At 38.1% G+C, this 16,582-nt stretch overlaps 1 protein-coding gene across 3 annotated transcripts in view; it reads right to left on the reverse strand.

The window, feature by feature from the left end:
• Positions 1 to 379: 379 nt before the first annotated feature.
• The window catches only part of LOC105464989 (F-box protein 11), a 101,088-nt gene continuing 84,885 nt past the window's right edge, over positions 380 to 16,582 (reverse strand). For all 3 annotated transcript variants that reach the window (XM_011713159.3, XM_071076664.1, XM_071076665.1), the window contains exons 12-23: positions 15,885 to 16,102; positions 14,959 to 15,044; positions 13,380 to 13,474; positions 11,976 to 12,098; positions 11,801 to 11,886; positions 6,581 to 6,657; positions 6,033 to 6,176; positions 3,141 to 3,251; positions 2,441 to 2,548; positions 2,007 to 2,115; positions 1,230 to 1,328; positions 380 to 1,150 (exon numbers count right to left, since the gene is read on the reverse strand). In XM_011713159.3, the coding sequence (XP_011711461.2) occupies positions 1,021 to 1,150; positions 1,230 to 1,328; positions 2,007 to 2,115; positions 2,441 to 2,548; positions 3,141 to 3,251; positions 6,033 to 6,176; positions 6,581 to 6,657; positions 11,801 to 11,886; positions 11,976 to 12,098; positions 13,380 to 13,474; positions 14,959 to 15,044; positions 15,885 to 16,102 (1,386 nt within the window). In that variant the 3' untranslated portion in view covers positions 380 to 1,020. The remainder of the gene's footprint in view (positions 1,151 to 1,229; positions 1,329 to 2,006; positions 2,116 to 2,440; positions 2,549 to 3,140; positions 3,252 to 6,032; positions 6,177 to 6,580; positions 6,658 to 11,800; positions 11,887 to 11,975; positions 12,099 to 13,379; positions 13,475 to 14,958; positions 15,045 to 15,884; positions 16,103 to 16,582) is intronic.

A 16,582-nucleotide genomic window follows, 5' to 3' on the forward strand; every position in this document is an offset into this window, starting at 1 on the left:
GTCACCAATACACATAAATGGGGGAGGGAAAGCTAGGAAACTGTATAGGGCTGTATATATACTTGTCTCAGCTTAATGCAGGAAATTGTTTTAATTTCCAGCAGTTTTGTCTAAACTGTTCAAAAAAAAACTATGAACAGAGTTCAAATACAGGACTGTTTTGAAGAGACTTTCTAAAGTGTACTTTAAAACATAGTAGTTTTTTTACCTTTCACAAAACTGAGTTACAAGAATACTTTTGTTTTACAGTGCATCCCTTCCTAGGAAGTCTCATTAAAACACTCACTTTTTCTAGGGGTGATTTTGAATGCTGCACAGGGAAGGGAAGAAAATAATAGTCTTAACTTTTCTTAAAGGATACCAGAAACATTGCTGGATATAATTTAAGATTAGTGTTTTCTCTTTCATAGAAAGAACGTACATACTGGGACATGAGTACAGTTACAGCAAGTCTAGGTGTGCTAACAAAACAGGGCACATTCAAGTACAATAAGATTTTGCTTGAAATTAAAAACAAACTACATGAGATTAAAGCATTAAAATCATATTTCTCAATCTGAATACATGTTAAAAAAAAAATCAAAAGGAACGCAGAAGTGCTAGCTCACATTTTTACCATATTACAAAAGCAATTGGTACCCATGTCCATAAAGGCAGCAACAAAGCTGCTTGTCTATTGAAGATTACTACTGCAAATTGGACTGCATTCAATGCTAGTTGTAAAAACACCAGCTTTTCAGAAGTTGGTATCTGTACAAAATTGCAGCTTATTTTCTTCACTTCTGTCCCTTCAAGTCTTTACACAGTAATGCTAAAACACCCAGCTTTGAGATCCTGAGTCAATATATTGCCACTTTCTTTTTGGTAGCTTGAGCTTCATAGTGTCAACTGACCTTGTGTATCCATTTTTAATACAGTCTCTTCCTGTAGCATGGGCAAATATGTTAAATCTTTTTCTTCCAAAAAAATGTTTTAAGTTATGATGTTACAATGGCAGGACTTTTTCTTTAGGGAAGGAATTCAGTTGTGCTGCAATGTATTAGATTCTATAGGTGGAGCAGAGTCATATAGTGTATCTGTATCATGTGTAGGCTCACCAGCTAATGTACAAGGATTAGACAGTGTTCCAGCACCACAGTCACAGAAAAACCTAAAGCAAAATAAAAACTCAATTAGAAACGTGAGGGGGAAAGTAATTGGGTAATATAGCAAGCAAGTGTGCTACATACCTATCATGTCTAATAAACTCTACATCATGTCCCTGATGGCACTTCTTAATGCAGTTCACACATATGGCATTTCGATCTGTGGTGTTACAAGTATGACATCTAAAAAGCAAAAGCTTAAATTACTTTTCTCAAACATGTCATTAATGCAAAACAACATTCCATTCTGTTTATATATTACCCTATGACCTTTGGCTTTAAGAGGACCAAAACAAAATTCTTTGTGGCTCCAGCCCAGATTAATTCTGAAAAGGAACTTTAATGGAATAAGTGATATTCCTGTCTTTGTCTTCTGAGGGAAGAGGGATGATTTGTAAGTTGTATAAAGGCAGTTCTTTCCACTTTAAAAGCCTCTCAAATCTTTCTGGGCTGAATCAATTTGGAGGAGTGAAGAGTCAAAACTGTCATGGTGATTGCAATATATCAAACACTTGACATCTTTACCCTGAAATTTCTAGGAAAACAATACGTTACACAACATAAGTTACATGACATCAGTTACTGTAGTATTAGGTTTTTCCAGTTATGGTCTTTGTTTTGTTTTGTAGAGACAGGGTCTCCCTATGTTGCCCAGGCTGGTTTAGTGCTAGGATTACGGGCATAAGCCACCACGCCTAACCATAGTTACAGTCTTAAACACACGATATTTAAGTAGATTGATTATAAAATTTTCAGTTATAGTCTCAACACTGGCAAATAGCCAAAAATGCTAGGCACTGCTAATTTAAAAAGGAAATCAGTCTTCCTCTTTTCAGGACTCACAATATATTTCTAAGTTACCTGTAGAAATCATGCATGGGATAGCTGGTATAACTTGATATTTTATATAAACATTGGCCTCTACTAACAGCCTTTTCTATGGCATCTTGATTGTTCATTATTTTGTTATCTGTAATAAAAAAGAATAAGTAAAAATCCAGAGGACTGTTAATATTTTAAAAACTAAAGATTACAGGATTATTCTAACAGAAGAGCCACTATTTTTAAGAGCTTTAAATGAAGCTAACCAATGAATTGTAAGAAATCAGCTAAGAATAGAATTTTCCTTGTATAAGATACTTCAACCATTTAGAACCAAAGCTCTGTTTTCTTTCAAAATCTCTTAAATTGTTGCTAACTTGGGGAGTGACATAAGGAATCAAGTTGTAAAACGGCCTCTGATATCTTTCATGGCGTACTGCATATATTTATAGGTATAACAGACTCCAACATACCTTTCATTGTCACATTAACACCAGATGCTAAAAATAAGCCTCCAAATCGGTTGTTAAAAATCTGATTGCCTTCTAGTGTTGCAGTTGCGTGATTTGTAATTTCAATACCTGAAGTAAAATTTACAAACAAGTAGATACATCACTTTATACTGCTTCTTAAAAACCTGAAATTAGCATGCAAATGTAAACTGGTTCTTTTATAAAAGTACATTAACCCTCAATGTCTACTGAATAAAATGTAGATATTTATTTCAACCACCAACAGTAACATTCACTTATCGATTATGGTCAAAAGCGCAATTTCGCACTAGCCTGTCTTAAATACATGATACTTGGATTTCATTTGCATCCATTTTAACATCTGTGTTTCTGTTGCAGACTTAAATTGGTAAATTCATCTGAAGAATTGAATTTATCTGTATTCCTAGTGGTAATACAAGCCTGCATTTATTCTATCCCAATAAATGTTTCATAATCATGACTAAGCAATAACAGCAATATTTCTTAGGAGTCTGGCTTATAGTAGAAGAATCCAGAACCTGATTGGGTGCTCTCGTAAGTGAATGAATAAATAGGCATTCAGCCACTTCAGCAGCACACTTTACACATTTTAGTTAATAAGCAAAACAATGAATATACTCCACATCAAACACTTTGCAGAACTATATATAAGCCACAGGTAAGAAAAGAAAATACAAACCTGCAGCAAATCCATCAAATATTCTGTTTTTCCTTAAGATTGGATGACTATTAGTGCTGATGAGAACACCTGCTTGAGCATTCCTGAAAATATCATTTTCTTCAAGGAGACCTATAATAAAATATTTCCTTAGATTAAGGCTAACGCATATAACAGACTCTACTGGCGTTTTTGGGGGTATTTAGGTTTGCTTTTAGTTTCTTATTTAACTGCATTGTAAAATTCACAGGGCTATTTTTTCAGCCAAAAACAGTTTATTATCAGAGGTATTAAGGATCTAACAAAGTTGCTAAAATGACAGGTAAGAGCATTGTGACCAATCTGCCATCTCCATGATGGCAGGGACCATGTCTAAGTTTACTCACCACTTCATCTTCAGTGCCAGGTACACAGTTGATTCTCAATGAGTATTGCTGAATTAAAGTTAATTCCTTTGAAATATTGCTAGAACCTCTGTATCCTCTGTTTTTAGCTCAGGCAAGCAAGCCCTTATTTCTGGCCTTTATTACTATAATCATTTCCTGATGAGTTTCCTTTATTCCAGTTTCATCTGCCGCATAGGAGTTGTAGTTAACTGACTGGGAACTATCTTGCCTTTCTCTCTAACAAACTACTTTCAGAATAAAGTTTAACATCACCTTGCCTTTCAAAATATCCCTCCTACTTGTTTGTCTTAATGTGAGACATGGTTTTATTTCTGTAGACATGTGACCCCTCTGGTATTTCACATTACTGACCTAAACTTTCCCCTGGATGAGTGGGAAAAATCTGACTCAGGGACTTCTTGGGGTCCATTCTCTTCACTCTCTGGGTATTAATATTTCTGGGTTCTGTCCCTCTCATTTCCCTCTGCATACTCTTTGGGTGATCTTACATCTTGCAACTATTACAACACACTGTTGCTTTTTTATTTTTGAGACAGTCTCACTCTGCCACCCAGGCTGGAGTGCCATGGTGCGATCTTGGCTCACTGCAACCCCCGCCTCCAGGTTCAAGCAATTCTGATTCAGCTTCCCAAGTAGCTGGGATTACAAGCACCTGCCAATTTTTTTTTTTTTTTTTTTTTTTTTTGTATTTTTAGATTTCACCATGTTGGCCAGGCTGGTCTCAAACTCCTGACCTCAAGTGATCCACCCACCTGGGCCTCCCCAAAGTGCTGAGATTACAGGCATGAGCCACTACACCCAGCCACTGTTGCTAATTCTTGTATCTATTCATTTAGCTTAGTATAATTAATCACATTCTGGTCATAACCAATTTGGATATTCCAGAAGACAACCTTGGATTCAATGTTTAAAAACTGACCTTACTGTTTTCCAGAAACCATCTCCTATATAACTTACCTCAGTGAAAGGTAGTCACCCAAATCAGAATCCCAAGTATCCATCATATTTCACTTTTCTTTCAACCCCCATATTAAATCAATGACCCAGTCCTGTTGGTTCCACCCTTTTTATAGAGATAGGGTCTTGCTATATTGCCTAGGCTGGTCTCCAACTCCAGACTCAAGTGATACTCCTACCTTAGCCTCTGGAGCAGCTGGAAGTACAGGTGTGAGCCACTGTGCCCAGCTGGTTCTGTCCTTTTAAATATCATTAACATGTTCCACCACCCCCAACCTTTTCATACCCTTATGCTATCATTTTAGTTTAGGCTCTCATTATTTATTGCCTGAGTTATTCCAAGCCCCTGTCTCTAATCTTGATTATTTTCACTACAACCTCAAGTGCTATTGCTAAAATGGAGTCCAAACTCCTTACTGCATATAGAAAACCTCATGATTTGGGCCTTGCCCCTTCTCTAGCCTCAACTTTCAGTACCTCTTCCCTTGTGTTCAATTTCCTCTAGACTTTTGTTTACAATGTGTTCCACTCCATCACACTATACATTTTATGGATGTAGTGCTGTTTCATATAGCATTATATCTCTAGCATCTGTATGACAGTGGTTGGTACAGAGATTTTAAATCAGTATTTAAAGAATAAAAGTGAAATAACATCTGGAATGGTCTGTTCACCTCTCCCACACCCATTTACCAGTAAATATCTACTCATTTTTCAAGACAGCTCAAAAGTGATTTGACTTGCATGAACCGTTTCTCAACACCTTGCAAATAAACCATTCTGTATTGTGTCTTCACTATATTTTGTAAAAACTATCTATGTTACTTTACTGAATTACTAGATTGTAAGCTCCTGGAGAGTCTGTCAATGGATCATCACTGCTTGGTTGTAGTATTAAATTTTGTTCATTAAATCTTGGTATGTTAGAGTAATAACTAGCTATTCTATGTAAGATAGGTACAAATGTTGGGTTATTGACATTTCAGGAACAGTGACAGATTTGCATTACGGCAGCTCTGTGAATCTCTGTATACATGCCTCTGTAAGGGGCAGCCACTATGGAACTTTTGCCTTAATGCAAAGTGAGTTGACCTTTATGAATACCAAACCAGGCACATCTTGGCTTCATTAATTCCATTCTCCAACAAACACAGGTGAAAGCAGTTACAAAAGCAATACCCGTTTACTAAAGACATTTTCAAATATTTACAAATCAATTAATTTCTCACACCTATTTCTATAACTTGACTTTGAAGTTTATTATAATCATATTACTATTCTGAATAAAAGGTCCAGAGAATGTAAACAAATTCTATCTTTAAAAAGGCTTACTGACAACTGCAGACTCAAAGTGTCTACAAAAGGAAAAGTATTGTAAACATTTGTCTCTTAACACTAGGCACTATCTCCTAAACCAGCTCAACTTGATAACAAAAAAGACTTGAGATTCACTCATTTATAACTTAGTTAGCAATGTCATTGATCATTAGAGATATGGAAGAATAATGGAAAATTGGATTTTTCACTAATGCAAAATTAACAACAATACCTCGACCCCCATTAAATATACAGATGCCACCATCTCTTCCATCATGGATTTTATTTCTTCTTAGTGTAGGATTACTATCTGTCTTAATCCAGACTCCAGCCATTGCATTGTCAAATATTTCATTGTCTTCTATACAGCCTAGACCTATAAATGCAAAAATGTAGGTTATCTAGAAGGTATATTTCTTTTTTTTTTTTTTTTTTTTTTGAGAGGGAGTCTCACTCTGTTGCCAGGCTGAGTGCAGTGGCGCGATTTCGGCTCACTGCAACCTCCGCCTTCCGGGGTTCAAGCGATTCTCCTGCCTCAGCCTCCCGAGTAGCTGGGAATACAGGCATGTGCCACCATGCCCAGCTAATTTTTGTAATATTTAGTAGAGATAGGGTTTCACCATGTTGGCCAAGCTGATCTTAAACTCCTGACCTCAGGTGATCCACCCGTCTCGGCCTCCCAAAGTGCTGGGATTACAGGCGTGAGCCACCGTGCCCGGCCTAGAAAGTGTATTTCTAAAGTCTATTAACACAGAGAAAAAGATGACAGATAAAACATACCAGAATTATAAACTAGAATTCCACCATTCTGTCCTCCCCAGATTTTGTTGCGTCTAATTTTGGGGTTGCTTCCAGTCCTGTGAATAGAATAGAAAATAGTATCATTTCAATAGCTTCTACTCCCATATCCTCATGTTACGTGAGGTAAACAGTGGAGAAATCCACGTAAGTCATATAGTAAGAATTAACTATGCAATAGAGTCCTTCAAGATGCCCTAAGAAGAAAGTGGTTTAATTTTGCTTAATCCTGTATTTCCCACAGAACATAATTTACTACAGATTATTATAGTTTCCTAACATGTAAACTAAATGGGGTTATATTAAGTGACTTATATATTCCCCTCATACGTAAAATGAAGGAATGAATTACAGGCATACCTTGGAGATAATTGCAGGTTCCGTTCCAGACCACCATAATAAAGCGAGTATGGCAATAAAGAGAGTTGCACGAATTTTTTGGTTTCCTAGTGTGTTTACATTATATTGTAGTCTATTAAGTATGCAATAGCATTTCATTAAAAAAAAGTACATACCCTAACTTAAAAATACTTTATTCCTAAAAATGCTAATAATAATCTGAGTCTTCAGAGAGTTTACCAAAAAAAAAAATAGATGGGGTCTTGCTCTGTCACCCAGGCTGGAGTTGCAGTGGCATGATCATAGCTCACTGCAGCCTCGAACTCTTGGGCTCAAGCAATCCTCCTGCCTAAGCCTCCCGAGTAGCTGGGACTACAGGTGCATGGCACCATGCCCAGTTAATTTTTGTATTTTTTGTAGAGATGGGTTTTGCCATGTTGCTCAGGCTGTTCTCAAACTCCTGGGTTCAAGTGATCCACCTGCCTCAGTCTCCCAAAGTGTTAGGACTACAGGCATGATCTACTGCACCTGACCAATTGGCAATCTCTTAAAATAAGACAAATTTGCCACATAGACTGATTTCCTTTCATGGAAGATTTCTCTGTAGCATTCCTACATGCAATGTTGTTATAGCATTTTGCTCACAGTAGAATTTCTTTCAAAATTGTCAATCCTTGCCAACCCTGCTACTACTTTATTAACAGGCTTATGCAATATTCTAAATCCTTTGTTGTCATTTCAACCATGTTCACAGCATCTTCAACAGGAACAGACTCCACCTCAAGAAAAACCACTCTTTGCTCATCCGTAAGAAGCGACTCCTCATCTGTCCAAGTTTTATCATGAGGTTGCAGCAATTCAGTCACATCTTCAAGTTCCATTTTCTAATTCTACTTCTCTTGCAATTTCTACCACGCCTGGAATTAGTTCCTCCACCAAAGTCTTACACTACCCTAGTCACCCATGAGGGTTGGAATCAACTTCTTCCAAACTCCTGTTAATGTTGTTATTATTATTTTTTTTGTCCTGGCCATGAAAACCTTTATTTTTATATTTAGGTTTGATGAATGAACAGCCATGCAGAAATGTGACTGGACACAAAGGATCTGGCCTAACGGTGATGGATGGAGTGGGGAAACCCAGCAAAGTCACTCTGTACAATTCCCCTTCCCCTGGGTATGGGGCAGGACCCCCTTGGGAATGAGGATCTTCCAGGGAGAAAGGAAAGAGTGACCTTGCTAGGTTTTATGGCTGGCTTTGAGAGAAAAGAATTCTAGTTTCTAAGACCTGCTTTGGGGAAAAAGAATTCTGGCTTCTGGGACTCAATTTGGGGGAGAAAAGGGGGCAGGAACCAGGAGGGAAGGACAAAGACCTGGCTTCTGAGGCCTTCCAGTCTCCTCTGGGTCAGAGTAGTCTGTATGCCAAGGTGCCATACTTCGGGGTTTAATGAGCCCTGACAGCAGGTCCTTGCAGATTTCACAGGTAACTTGTGATCCAAGTAACTGGCTTTCAGTCCCCCAATTTCACAGAACTTTAGCAAAGCCTGGCTGACATTGGCCAAGTGTTAGAAGAACCTCTTCAAAGCTGAAATTCATCGAGTTCTTCAGCTGAGGGCGTTAAGAATCCCAGATGTAAGGTTAGCAAGAGTTAGAAGTTCTGGAGTTTTCCCTGCACGCCCCAGCTCTTGAGCATCAACAGGCCAGAAGCTCACAATATCTGATCCTCCTGTGGCTCAGCAGGGATGTGTTTTAGAGCAGCATGTTCAGAATGAAACTGGCGCACTTAGTCGAGCCTCGAGGACCTTTTGAAGTCATGCGTGGCCCATGCTGGCCTCATGGGAACACAGGTGCTCCAGCACCCGATGTGTTCAGGACTAGGTGGGGGGGAAACTTCAGCCCTGAAAACATCCCCCTGCTGTCTAGACCAGCCTGCCCCATGGCCAGGGGTGGTGAGAACCCTGGCCACCCCTTGGGTTGCACCCCTGCCAGTACTAGAACTTAGCCCTTTCTGGGCAGAAAAGCTCAACATTTAGCTCAGGGCATAACTGGATTTTTTTTTTTTTTTTTGAGACAGGGTCTCACTCAGTCATCCAGGCTGAAGCACAGTGGTATGATCATAGCTCACTGCAGCCTCGACTTCCTGGGCTCAAGCAATCCTCCCACCTCAGCCTTCTGGGTAGCTGGGACCACAGGTGCATGCCATCATGCCTAGCTAATTTTTTCTATCTTTTACAGAGACAGGGTTTCACTATGTTGTGCAGGCTGGTCTTGAACTCCTGGCCTCAGGTGATCCTTCCACCTCAGCCTCCCAAAATGCTTGGATTACAGCACTTTTTCAGATCTCCTCCCAGGAATCATGAATGTTCTTAATGAAATCTGGAATGGTGAATCCAGAGGTTTTCAATTTACTTTGCCCAGATTCATCAGAGGAATCACTATTTATGGCAACTACTGCTTTCTAAAAATAATTTCTTATATAAAAAGACTTAAAAATTGAAATTACTCCTTGATCCATGGACTGTGGGATGGATGCTGTATTACCAGGCATGAAAACAACATTAATCTAATCTCCTTGTACATCTGCATCAGAATTCTTGGGTTACTGGGTGCATTGTCAATGAGCAGTAATATTTTGAAGTATTTTTTTCTGAGCACTAGGTCTCAATAGTGGACTTAACATATTCAGTAAACTGTACTGTAAATTCATGTGCTATCATCCATGATTTGTTGTTTCCTTTATGATATGTTTTGTGGACTTAACATATTCAGTAAACTGTACTGTAAATTCATGTGCTATCATCCATGATTTGTTGTTCCCTTTATAGAGCACAGGCGGAGTCAATTTAGCATCATTCTTAAGGGCCCTAGGGTTTTCAGAATGGTAAATGAGCACTACTGGCAACTTAAAGTCATCAGCTGAACCAATCCTTAACAAGAGATTGGCGTGCCCTTTGAAGTCAGGCATTGACTTCTCCCCTCTAGCTATGAATGTCCTGGATGTTTCTTCTTCCAATATAAAGCTATTGAGTTTACACTGAAATCTGTTTAGTGTAGCCACCTTCAACAATGATCTTAGCTATATCTTCTGGGATAACTTTCTGTAGCTTCTATCTCAGCATTTGCTGCTTCACCTTGCACTTAGTTTTTTTTCTTAAACCTCACGAATCAACCTCTGCTAGCTTAAAACTTTTCGTCTGCAGCTTCTTCACTTCTTTCAGCCTTCGTAGAACTGAAGAGAGTTGGGGCCTTGCTCTGTATTAGGAATTGGCTTAAGGGAATATTGTGGCTGGTTTGATCTTCTATCCAGATCACTAAAACATTCTCCATATCAGCATAAGTCAATTTTTTTGTTGTTTTATTATTTTGCTTTGAACCCTGAGAAACTAAGCCAATAAGGTTGTTTTGCTTTGCTTTCTTATCATTCGTGTGTTTACTGGAATAGCATTTTTAATTTTTTTCTAGGACTTTTCCTTTGCATTCACAACTTAGCTAACTGGACAAGAGGCCTAGCTTTTGGCCTATTCAGGCTTTTGACATACTTTCCTCACTAACCGTAATCATTTCTAGCTTTTGATTTAAAGAGAGAGATATGCAACTCTTCCTTTCACTTCAACACTTATAGAGGCCATTTTAGGATTACTAATTGGCCTAATTTCGATACTGTTGTGTCTCAAGGCAATAGGGAAGCCTGAGGAGAGGGACAGAGACAGGAATGGCTGCTTGGTGGAACAGTCAGAACACACACAACATTTACAGATTAAGTTTGTTGTCCTGGGCTCAGTTAACGGCATCCCAAAACAATCACAATAGTAACATCAAAGATCACTGATCAGGTTGGGTGCGATGGCTCACACCTGTGATCCCAGCACTTTGGGAGGCCGAGGCGGGCGAATCACCTGAGGTCGGGAGTTTGAGATCGGCCTGACCAATGTGGAAACCCTGTCTCTACTAAAAATACAAAGTCAACCGGGCATGGTGGCGCATGCCTGTAATCCAAGCCACTTGGAAGGCTGAGGCAGGAGAAGGAGAATCACTTGAACCCAGGAGGTGGAGGTTGCGGTAAGCTGAGATCGTGCCATTGCACTCCAAGCCTGAGCAACAAGAGTGAAACTCAATCTCAAAAAAAAAAAAGAAAAAAAAATCACTGAATCACTGATCAGAAATCACCATAGAGATATAATGATAATGAAAAAATCTGAAGTACTCTAAGAATTATAAAAATGAGACAGAGAGGGAGCAGATATGCTGCTGGAAAAAAATGTCACTGAGAGATCTGCTCAACACAGGGTTGCCACAAACCTTCAATTTGTAAAAAAACAAAACAAAACAAAACAAAACAAAACAAAAAAAACCAAACACAGTATCTGTGAAGCACAATAAACTATAAAGTGTAATAAACAGAGGTATGCCAGTATATGATCATTAGGACTGTTAGAGTTCCAAAAACTTAAAATATTAGAAGCTTATCAAAAACTATTAATTTTAAAGAAATACCATAAATCAGAAGCTTCAGTTTATTGAGTGCCAATGATATGCCAGGCATAATGCACAAGTATTTTAATACAGACTTCCACTCTCGAAGTATGAAGGATTATATTGGCAGCTGATGTGACTCTTACAGTGGAAAGCGGAACGGTGCAAGTGAGCTTTTATGGCCCATGTACCACTGGCTTCTGTCCTCACCTAGACCAAGGAAAGCTACATTCTGACAATTTAAGTCAAGATTATTTTAAGAATGTGAATATATATATATATAAAAAACAGGGGGATAAAGATTGGGCATTAAACAATAAGCAAATTTTTTCTCACACCCTACATACTCCTAATTCCCTCCCAAAAGAAAGCCAAATGTGAAAACATTTACCTTATCTGAACCCCTGAATACATGTGATTATAGATATCATTGTCTTCTAGCACTCCGTGTCCATTGTCATAAAAATAAACACCAACCTAAAATTAAAAAAAAAAAAAAGCTTTTTCAAGGGACAATTATTTACAAAACAATATATTTCCCATCCAGGAGCCCAGGCTAATCCTACCTGCTTGCCACTGTGTATCCGGTTTCTTCTCAGTACTGGAGTGCTGCCAGTTGTCACCCAGACTCCAGCCAGAGTGTTACTATAAACTTCATTCTCTTCTATTACTCCTTGTCCCTTTTCATGCTAAATAAAAGTTACACTGGTTATAATACATGTCTTCTATAAGCAAGGTGTTTATAGCCTGTTACCCCCTTTATAGACAGTTAAAAAATTTTCCATTTTTGTTTTTTCATCTGAGTAAGGAGGTAATGGCAACATTCTTTTTTTTTTTTTTTTTTTTTTTTTTTGAGATGGAGTCTCGCTCTGTCGCCCAGGCTGGAGTGCAGTGGCACGATCTCGGCTCACTGCAACCTTCGTCTCCCGGGTTCAAGCAATTCTCTGCCTCAGCCTCCTGAGTAGCTAGGATTACAGGCGCCCGCCACCACGCCCAGCTAATTTTTGTATTTTTAGTAGAGCCGGTGTTTCACCATCTTGGCCAGGGTGGTCTTGAACTCCTGACCTCGTGATCCACCCGCCTCAGCCTCCCAAAGTGGTGGGTGTGAGCCACCGTGCCCGGCCAACATTCTTTTTATGTAGCCTCTACCTGAGTTTTAAGCTTTCAAAAATTTTATACTGTGCTTTAAGTGGTTTTATACTTTTAATATCACAGTAAGAGCAGTAGCAGCATTCAATTTTCTTTAGCAAAATAAATTCACCCTAGGATGTGTAACTAACGACCTCTCATTTAGTAATAAACAAACAGTTACTTCAAACATATTTCTGGTGAAATCAATTCAAAATTATATGGCTTCATATTCACAAAATTTTTACTTTTAGCAAATAATTGAGGACATGTGCATCTCTATAACCATAAATGAAAATTAAATGTCATGCCTTGCGTAACATAAGGACCTTTTTGAAATTTCCTACATTTTCTTACTTGAATCACTTGCAAAAGTTTAGATACTATGAGCAAAGATGATTAATACACAGGTTTCAAAATTTTGAAAGTTAATTATATTTTAACATAAATTTAAATGAAAAAAGTGGCAGAACTTCAGAGACTCATACAGTAGTCATACTCGTAAAATTCTGCTGTAACAAATATAATAGACTGCAAATGAATTGCTGCTGAGGTTATCCCATATTGCCAATAATACAGACTTTAATAAAAAGGTGTATCTCTTATGCCTAAATTTAGTCAGCTGCTGATTAAATTTTACATAATTCAACACAAACTATAAAATCAGAAGTCATTAAGATACTGGCAGGGAGAACAAGAATGTTATTTACCGTTTAACATTAATGACAGTCATGAATTCATACTTCAAAAGTTGAATATGGCCTATCTAAAAGCTTAAAGAGAAACCCTTTATCTCCCTGGTTTTGATGCATGAGTTTATAGAACCATATACATTAACTTACCACATAAATCCCACCATGCTGGCCATCATGAATTTTGTTATGCCGAACAATTGGACAACTGTTTGTCCTAATTTGTATTCCTGCTAATGCATTGCCTATTTAAAAATAAAAGTTACAATGTCAACATTTGTGAGCCTGGGGAATACAGTAAGGGTTTTACATTAGGTAGTGGTTAAAATTCTTACACTAGAATTTTAGTGACCATTACAAGACAATATTAAGAGAACTAGTAGTGTAAATAATGCAGAGAGCTGCAGGCAGTATAGCATAGTGGAGACTCTGGAGCCGAGCTGACACATTTCGAATCTCAGGAATTCTACTTCCTGTGTGATCCTGAATAAGTAATTTAACCTCTTTGTGCCTCTGTATACTGATCAGTAAGTATCTTTGTGCCTCTGTATCATGATCAATATTTAATGGTATCTACCTCACAGTGTTGATGTGAATATATGAGTTAACTCAGTTTAAGATGCTCAGCAGAGCGCCTGACACTTAGTAAAGCTTTATGTAAATATTAACCAGGTTAGTGTTACCAGAAGCGAAAGCCCAGGCACATATTGGTGTCAGACACACAGATATCTACTGATTGTTTGCTGATTTAATGTTCCTAAAACTTTAAAGAGGAATACACATTTTCTTTCTTTAATTAGTACAAAGTATATTAAACTACCACAGAAATAATTTATTAACTATTAAACAACAGAGTGAAACTATGGAAAATGCAGATACACCTTGGGACTAAGGTCTAATTTATATTTTGATCCCTGGTATCTGGCATAGTGCCTGTGAATAAATATCACACAATAATCTTTATTAAGAATTTAGGCTGGGCGTGGTGGCTTATACCTGTAATCCCAGCAATCTGGGAGGCTGACGCTGAAACAGGCAGATCACTTGAGGCCAGGAGTTCGAGACCAGCCTGGTCAACATGGCAAAACCCATCTCTATTAAAAAGGCAAAATTGAGCCGGGCATGGTAGCATGCACCTGTAATCCCAGCTACTCTGGAGGCTGAGGCATGAGAATCGCTTGAACTTGGGAGGCAGAGGTTGCCGTGAGCCAAGATTGCATCGCTGCACTCCAGCCTAGGCAACAGAGTGAGATTCTGTCTCAACAACAACAACAACAACATAAATAAATAAATAAATAAATAAATGGCAGTGCATGAGACTCACACCTGCAATCCCAGAATTTTGGGAGACCAAGGCGGGAAGATCACCTGAGGCCGGGAGTTCAAGACCAGCCCAGGCAACATGGCAAGACCCGGCCTCCACAAATAAATGAGTGGGGCATGGTAGCACATGCCTATAGTCCTAGCTACCAGGGAGGCTGAGGCAGGAAGGTCGCTTTGAGCCCAGAAGTCTGAGGCTGCTGTGAGCCATGTTTGTGCTACTGTGCTCCAGTCTGCACAAGAGAGTAAGACCTCATCTCTTTAAAAAAAAAAAAAAAAAAAAAAAAAAAAAAAATTAAAGAAGCTGGATCAGTGCTTCCACTTGGGTAGTTTCAAAATGTTCCATCATTTTGCTAATATCAAGAAGACATATCAATCTAAGTTTTATAGAACAAAACCATACACTTACCATAAATGTCATTTCCTTCAATAAGGCCTCGTCCATCACCAAAGATGTAAACTCCTCCTTGATTTCCATTAAATATAGAATTTCCCCTATAATTATGTGAAATAATAAAAAAGAAGACATCTATTCAGCCAAACTTACTTGTTTTATATAATTGTAAAGGCCCCTCATGGTCATATAACAAATTATACAACTTCTAAGGCCTCAATTTCTTAGTTATTTCTAAGGCCTAAGACTTTGGAAAAGTCAAACTACTATTTGAGAGAACGTATGTGGCATTCTTAAAAATTCCCCTCAAAACAGCTAATACATTCAAAATAATTTTTTAGCTGATCTAGAAACATTTGATGAATATTAACAAAATGGAAATCCCAAAATCTAACTTCCATAAAGCCAGTGGAAAATAAAATTTGACAAAAATAATTCATAGTGTTTGATTAAATTATAATAGCTCTGGTTCTACAATTCTGGCTTATTAAGGGAAAATGACAGCTTGCATTTTTGACTTTTTGATAATTTTAGTCTTTTTGGCCAAGAATCTTTGAGATATTTTTCCTGAGTTATTCTATTTGCTAACTATCAGAAAAAAAGATAAAGTCCTTCAAGCTCCATGGGGAGGTAATAGCCCTATTTATTCATCTATAATGCAGTTTGATGAATTTAAAATAAAAATCACAGCATCTGCATTTTTCATAAAATAATATCAATATGGCTTATATCACTAAAACAAAAGCGAAAACAAAAAACACTAAAAAATAAATCTGCAATAGCTATGGCTCATTCAGATGCACAGACTTTTACTAGGAAAATCTATTTTATAGTAGTCAGATGTCTAACAAAACTTTCAAGAGTTAAAGCTCAGTATCTTGACTTTTAAGACAAACCTTGAAGTGAAAAAGTAATTTTCACCCATAATTATATGTAAATACCTTATTGTTGGGTCGCTATTTGAGGTAATCCATACACCTGCAAAGTTGTTTGCATAGATTTTATTCTCTATGAATTGTCCTCTTCCTTTTTCATGGACATATATTCCTCCAGTCTGTCCATGGTGAATTTCACATCGAACCACTGTGGGGTTAGCATAGGCTTTTACTTCAAAGCCTGCTATCCTATTTCTGTGTATGTTGCAACTTTCAAAGTAACCCTGAAAAATACAGAAATTAAATCTGCAGGTAAAGGCTACTTTACAAAAAAAGAAATGCCATTTAAAAAACATTTCAATGCATACCTAAAAATTATTAGAAACATTTAAGGCTGGGCGTGGTGACTCACGCCTGTAAACCAGCACTTTGGGAGCCCGAGGAAGGTGGATCACCTGAGGTCAGGAGAAGACCAGCCTGGCCAACATGGTGAAACCCCGTCTCTACTAAAAATACAAAAATTAGCTGGGTGTGGTGGCTCACACCTGTAATCCCAGCTACCTGGGAGGCTGAGGCAGGAGAACTGCTTGAACCCGGGAGTCAGAGGTTGCAGTGAGCTGAGACTGCGCCACCACACTCCAGCCTGGGTGATAAGAGCGACACTCCGTCTCAAAAAAAAAAAAAAAAAAAAAGTTTAAGAGTAAGAATAAAAAACAGGTACATACACTAAGCTTCAAGTAATAATCATGGAAAGAAAAAGAGTT

Source organism: Macaca nemestrina, chromosome 13, assembly GCF_043159975.1.
Source record: "Macaca nemestrina isolate mMacNem1 chromosome 13, mMacNem.hap1, whole genome shotgun sequence".
Classification (NCBI taxonomy): Eukaryota; Metazoa; Chordata; class Mammalia; order Primates; family Cercopithecidae; genus Macaca; species Macaca nemestrina.